The sequence below is a fragment of the Chiloscyllium plagiosum genome, unplaced genomic scaffold (assembly GCF_037043375.1).
Source record: "Chiloscyllium plagiosum isolate Xiang-an unplaced genomic scaffold, Cpla_swu_hap1 HiC_scaffold_26, whole genome shotgun sequence".
NCBI lineage: Eukaryota > Metazoa > Chordata > Chondrichthyes > Orectolobiformes > Hemiscylliidae > Chiloscyllium > Chiloscyllium plagiosum.
In genome coordinates this window covers 59,785,668-59,793,042 of record NW_028270164.1, presented here as the reverse complement: position 1 = coordinate 59,793,042, position 7,375 = coordinate 59,785,668, and the positions used below count along the sequence as shown (strand labels likewise).

At 40.9% G+C, this 7,375-nt stretch overlaps 1 protein-coding gene across 1 annotated transcript; it reads right to left on the bottom strand.

Moving 5' to 3' along the window:
• Positions 1 to 706: 706 nt before the first annotated feature.
• LOC148145188 (putative G protein-coupled receptor 139) lies at positions 707 to 5,643 on the bottom strand. The gene is made up of 2 exons (XM_087973828.1): positions 5,577 to 5,643; positions 707 to 1,569 (listed from the first exon to the last, which is right to left on the bottom strand). Exons 1-2 carry the CDS (start codon positions 5,641 to 5,643, stop codon positions 707 to 709), a joined length of 930 nt encoding a protein of 309 aa, XP_087829954.1.
• Positions 5,644 to 7,375: the final 1,732 nt, after the last annotated feature.

Genomic DNA, 7,375 nt, shown 5'->3' with positions numbered 1-7,375 from the left:
CTGGGCTAATGGTAAGATTCTTGGCAGTGTAGATGAACAGAGAGATCTCGGTGTCCATGTGCATAGGTCCCTGAAAGTTGCCAGCCAGGTTGATCGAGTTGTTAAGAAGTCATACAGTGTGTTAGCTTTTATTGGTAGAGGGATTGAGTTTCAGAGCCACAAGGTCATATTGCAGCTGTACAAAACTCTGGTCTGGCAGCACTTGGAGTATTGCATACAGTTCTAGTCATCGCATTATCGGAAAGATGCGGAATGTTTGGAAAGGCACCAGAGGTGATTTACTGGGATGTTTCCTGGTATGGAGGGAAGATCTTATGAGGAAAGGCTGAGGGACTTGAGGCTGTTTTCGTTTGAAAGTATACAGCTGAGGGGTGACTTAATTGAGACATATAAGATAATCAGAGGATTGGATAGGGTGGAGAGCAAGAGTCTTTTTCCTCAGATGGTGATGGTTAGCACAAGTGAACATAGCTATGAACTGAGGGGTGATAGATATAGGACAGATGTCAGAGGTTATTTCTTTACTGAGAGAGTAGCACGTGTGTGGAACCCTCTGCCTTCAACTATATTAGATTTGCCAAACTTAAGGGCATTTAAATGATCATTGGATATATGGAATAGCGTAGGATAGATAGGCTTGGTTTCACAGGTCAGCACAATGTCAAGGGTCAAAGGGCCTGCACTGTGCTGGAATTTTTTTATGTTTCTATGTAAAAATGGCTTCCAATGGGTTCCTGAGCTTCTCTCTGAACTTGGAGAGAGTTGCTACATAGATAATGGTGTTTGTGCAGCAATTCAAATTTCGCAACATATATGCAACATGTTTAAATGTATACTCACCGTCACTGTCTAAAGGATCATGAACATCAAAATAATATAAAATATACCACAGCCACAAAAAAATGAAGGAACCTGATATGGAGAAGAGTAAGATCACTGACTGCTTTCGATTCTCCATCTCTGGATCCCTGTGATTGTCTTTCTTACTCTGACCCTTCAGACCCTTACGGACTTGACTGGCCACAAAAATATGTTTCACTGTCAGAGTGTTGAGGAACAGAATTAAAGCAAACGGGATTATTGGAGTTAAAATCTTTTCAAAATTCTTAAATCCTTTCCAGATGGGGTCATTATAATATGCATCTGAATTAGAACAGCCCCATGGTATGTTGTCTATAATTTTTGATGGTCGAAATCGAAAGTAGATGGGAATGTTTTTCAAACAGAACAGAATTCCGGTTATTGTTAGAATCACATTTGCAGTTTTCTTTGTACAAAACTTAGATTTCAACTTCTCACAACAAATTGTGACATGCCTATCCAGTGTGAAAGCAATAGTAAACCAGACAGAACAGTCTAAGATTGCACGGCGCAGGGCATAGCGAGCACTACAAGCCGGGGTGATGTCCAAGAATGAATCAGGGAAATAATCATTTTTGATTTTGCTTAGTATAATCTCAAAGATAACAAACAATAGATCCACGGTTGCCATGGCCAGTAGGTAGCAAGTGGTGCAAGCAGAGAGGCCACACTTTCCCCGAGACAGGATTGCAATCATCACTGAATTGACTGCAAAAAAGAGAGAAGGAAAAAAAACTAGAAAATCCAGACAAACATTTTTCATTGCTGAGGCAAGGTGTTAATGCTTAGATTTTAGCACCATGAAAGTGTAAGTGGAATTAAATAAGAGTTTCATAATCAGAAATATGTCACCCACATGCCATCAACACTGAATCTTCTAGTCTGAAAACATATGGAATATTAGTATGTGCCAAGTTACTTATAGAATAAAAGTAGACTGGTTAATAATTGAACTGAGGAACAGAAAACAGGTTGATCAGAAATTATCTGGTGCATTCATACCAATTCCAGAATCAGGAATGCCCAAGCCTGAATTTATATCACTCCCCAGAATAAGAGAGCACTTCTTACACACCCAGGTCACTCCCTCAGATAGCAGACACACATTGTTCTCAAAAAGATCCCTTTCATTGGTGAGCCATCCATAAAGGTTTAAAATTTAACAGAGGTTTAATGACTCCGTGTAAACAAAATCAAACAACATTGGACCACTTCTGCTGAACAACTAAAAGAACATCATTTGTGTTAACTTACATATACCATAGTTATAAGACATAGAGTACAATAAGGGTTTCACACATTAAGACATGTGGAGACATTGGTGTAGGTGTATTTATTATCTACATGAATAATGCCCTAAGAAACTTACACCAATAAAGTGACAGTGACTGTATCCTTTGGATAAGGGAATGCTGATGTCTGACTCACTCTAGCTTTTTCATACCTCAATGGTATTTGAGTAAAAACCTCAAGGACATATCTCCACTTGTGACAGTTGCAAATCTGGGAAATAGAAGATAGCAACCAATAAATTCTGTGATCGACTCAGGTGCAAGGTCATTTGCTCTAAGGATATGGAGTATAGACCTTATCAATTAGGGACATGAAAAAGCAATGAAGATGAGGCAAAGTCTGTGCATAAAGGAGGCAGGAATCTCAGGGTGCGTTCATAAGACTGGAAAAGTTAAAATGGAAAAAGGGCTGTGTGGAGCATAAAGACAGTCATATCACAATTGGTTGAAATGCCAAGTGTCCAGCTGTAAAAGCAGTAAGTGTTAGGTAATGACAATGATGTGTACTTTCCACTCAATGAGGTCATTTCCATCATAACACAAAGATTTTAAGGTTGTGCTCAGGCAATGAGATGAATCAGCTCCTCAAGTTACTTAATCTCACACTGTTTGGAGTCAGAATTAAATGATGCAAATGCATATGAATAAATCCTCAAATCAGTGCAAATTCATTTGGATAATTTGTCTCAATCCAGTCAGGTATCCAGCTTCAGAATAATTCCAGAGAATCACAGATTCGTACGGCACAGAAGAGCTATCAAGTGACATATCAAGTCTGTACAGCCAAAAATACAAAAAGCCTAGAGTTATACAATGAACAAAATACAGTACAATAAACCACTTTCGTGCACTGGGCACACAGCATTGAACATAATGAGACTTCAAGTACTTTTTAAAGTTTGTGAGGCATCCACCTCAATTAGTCTCCCAGACAGTGCATTCCAGAAACGCACTACCCTTTAATGAAAAACAATTGTCCTCAAATCTTCTCTAACCCTCCTGCTTTTCACTTTTGAGTTCTGCCTCAATGTGATTAACCATTCAATGAAGTCTAACAGCTGCACTCAGTTAACCCTGTTCATGCACCTCATAATTTTATACACCTTTATTCACTCATACTTTTTTGCTCTGAAGAAGGAATCTGAGATGATCGAGTTTCCCTTCATAGCTGAAATGGAACATCCAAGGTGACACTGTTGCACTTGTTCCAGAGCAATCATATCATACCTATAGTGCAAAGACAAGAATTGCACACTCTGCTGCAGTTGTCACTGAGCCAAAGTTTTGAATTGCTCAAACATACCTGTTCTTATGATCCATGGCACGACTGGTGTAAAGACAAGAGTTCCATATGCCTTCTTAACTACTTATGGATTTGTCTGCCCACCCTCAGGGGTCTGTGGATAAGTGGCCCAAGATCTCTCTGTTACTGAGAATCTCCTAGTGTTCAGCCATTTATTGTGTGCTCTCTCTGTCTTGCTCAGTCTTCTAATTTCCATCACTTCCCATTTATCAGGGTTACATTCCACCTCCTGGAATCTAATATCTTCCTCCCCACTGTCAGCCAGCTGGCTAATCGTTGTATCATCCACAAAATTATGTTGTGTTCCCTACCAATTGTTACATTCTCATGTACATCATTTATGAATATCACAAACAATGAGGGACCCAGAACTGATCCCTGTCCTACTCCATTTCACAATGGGTTTTGGAAATTATTACACAATCCCGTGGGTAAACTAAAACATTCAATGTAGCCATACATTTGGTACCCATTCTATTTTGTTACCAGCTGATGTCAACACTGAAGTCCTCAAACACCAGAGTAGACCCAATATTCCGGCCACTGCAATGGACAGCTGGAACTGACAACCAGAAGCGGCAGAGACAAATCACTATAAATGCCAGAGGAAACATCACAGAAGCGCTTCACAGGAGGCTCCCAAGCACTGAGGATGTCACCTAGACAGGGGACAAAACATCTGCAACACAAATTCCCAGCTCGGCGAACAGAACCACAACAACGAGCACCCGAGCTACAAATCTTCTCACAAACTTTGAACCAGAGTGAAGTTTGTTTTGGCAAACCCCCAGATGTTTTGTCAATAGAGGTCAGTCATTCGACATGCTCACAAAAGGCTGTTAATGTATTTTTAATTTAAAAGATTATTGCACAAGAGGACGAATACACAAACAATGTCAGACTGTTCAGGACTCTTTGAAATGAGTCCAATCATAGAATCCCAACAGTGCGGAAGCAGGCCCTTCGACCCAACAAGTGCACACCGACCCTCATAAGAGCAACCCACCCAGACACATTGCCCTACTCTACTACTCTACACTTACCCCAGACTAATTCATGTAACCCGCATATCCCTGAACACTGGGCAATTTAACATGGCCAATTCACCTAACCTGCACATCTTTGATTGGGGGAGGAAGCCAGAGCACCTGGCGGAAACCCATGCAGACACAGGGAGAAAGTATACATTCCACACAGACAGTTGGCCGAGGTTGGAATCGAACACAGGACCCTGGCACTATGAGGCAGCAGCACTAACCACTGAGCCACTGTGCTACCCAGTTGAGCCATTACAAACGAAAATTTAATTCATTAACCTCCTTAATAACATTACAGATACTCCAACCTCAGTGAAGGGTTACTCGTACTTCCATGCTCAAACGCTATGCTCATCTGCCGTGGCTACAATATAATACACTTTTGGGAATTTTCAGCATTCACCTGATGTTACTTTTCTTATTTGTTCTCTACTCTCCAGAACTTTAACAAACGTTCCTTAAATATACAACTGTTTTGTAGCCTATCTCCCTCTTTGTCACCAACAGAGTCTTTTTGTTTCTGGATTTCTTCTCAGGAATTCCAAGACCTTTCCCCAGCTTGGCTGTGTGCTCTAGTATTAACAGCATATGCTGCTGATGTTGACATTTTTGCTTTGTCTGATCATGCATCTGTCTGGATGAATCTGTTTCTGGGCCTTTTTCTCTTTAAAAAAAACCTCAAGTTGTAACACATCAAGTCAATAAATGTTCAGACAATATTTCCAGGTTACTAGCTCTTCATTTGTCTAAATTCACATCATTTCTTGGAATTTCTGAAACTTACAAAGTTGAAACAAAACCCATCCTGGTCTCCATTGTGAAGGATCAGCATTTATCAGTGTTCAATTCTTCAGTTCACTGAGTGAGATTCTCAAGATATTTTCTGCTTTTATTTATCAGAAGCTGACGAAATGTAAGAAAACAAAATGGGGAGAACTGGTAATAATGGAAATTGTGCATTAAATCCAAACAATGCAGGGAATTCTGATCTAATACTGCAAGCAACATTATGGCTCTTAGGATAACATCAGAAACTAGGTCACACATGGATTTAAATAATCTCATGAATTATAAGTCACTTACCAGGAAGACCTATTATGCCCAGGACCATATAGAATATTTTCCTCACTGTTTGGATTGGAAGATGCATGTCATGCGTGCAGTGACTTGTTCCTCACTTCTGCCGGCAGTTTCCCTAATTTTACTTCTGTGATATGCCTTCTTGGGGCCTTAATGATATACACATGCAAATCTCCATGGGGATATTTTGATTGCATAATTAAACGAAGCATATTTTCTTGAAAAGTTAGAACAAACAACTGACGACAGCTGAATTAATGCTCTGATGCTTAAAACTAACTGAAGTTAATAAACAGCTACTGACCCATGAGGGGTCGCACTGACATGAAGCAAATGACCAGAATTGGAAGCTGTGATCAAGCCAAATGGAGATGATCCTTCAAACATCCCCATTTCCAGGTCTTGGCTTTTGTATGAAGGCAGCGATGACCTCCCCTCAATGGCGATTGACTGAGTGAATTCCTACCATCAGAGAATATACTCAGGGGTGTTTGACTAACTCAGGAGCACTGTCACTCTCTTTAGCTGTGGACAGTCAGCTGAGAATTTCACAGAATTAAAATGAGCAACACAGAATTGGACCAGTTGCATGGTTTTGTTCAAATCTGTACAAGGGCTGATCAGCCAGGCTCACTCTCTGACATCACTGTATCATTACCTTTCTTTCTTCTGGGATGTTTCGTGTTCATTTCTATACAATTGGATCTATCTTTGCCAACTCTCAGAGAGTTACTTTCAGACAGTCAACACGAGTTGTGTGAACGGTAGTTTTCAGCCAAATCATTGTTGACACTGCTGTCAACTCTGTCCTCATTCAAGTGGCTAAACTCTGGGATTAGGTCCAGACCCAGAGTCCTGAATGGATTGCTGAGAAGATTGTTGAGGTATTAGTGGTGATATTTCAGGAATCACTGGAGCCAGGAAGGAACACGAGTAAGTGGAAAATTGTGATTCTAATATCATTTTTGAGAAGGGAAGAAGGCCGAAGACGGGAAATTGTAGGCCAGTTCGCCTGAGCTTGGTCATTGGCAAAGATTTAGAGCCCATTATTAAGGATGAGATTGCAGAATACTTGGAAGTGCATGGTAAAATAGGACTGAATCAACACGGCTTCATCAAGGGGAGGTCATGCCTGACAAATCTGTACAATCACTTGAGGAAGAAAGGAGCAATTTATATGAACAGAGTCAGTGGATGTGACCTATTCGGATTTCCAGAAGGCCTTTACCAACGTGCTGCAAAGGAGGCTGAGAAATAAGACAAGAGCCTATGGTGGTCTAAGTAAGGAGTTGGCATGGATAGAAGATGAGCTGACCGGAAGAAGGCAGAAAGTGGGGACAAAGGTGGCTTTTTCAGAAGAGTTCTGCAGGGGTCAGTGCTACGACCACGACAAACCAGTTTTTAAAAAATGTGTTCTTTACTTTCATTTTTTAATGGTTTCTTTGGGAATTTAGAATAGTGTGAATGGAGGGTACGGCAAATGTTCCTCCTGCAGAAGGGGGGAGAGCAGCAGAGCATTAGAGACTGGGGACTCCATAGTTAGGGGGAGAAATAGGCGGTTCTGTGGGAATGAGAGAGATTCACAGTTGTTGTGTTGCCTCCCAAGTGCCAGGGTTCATGATGTCTCAGATTGTGTTTCTGGGATCCTTAAGGCAGAGAGGGAGCACCCCCAAGTCATGTTCCACATAGGTACCAATGACATAGGTACGAAAAGGGATGGGGATTCAAGGCAGAAATTCAGGGACCTACGGTGGAAGCTTAGAGCGAGAACAAACAGAGTTATAATCTTTGGTTTATTACCT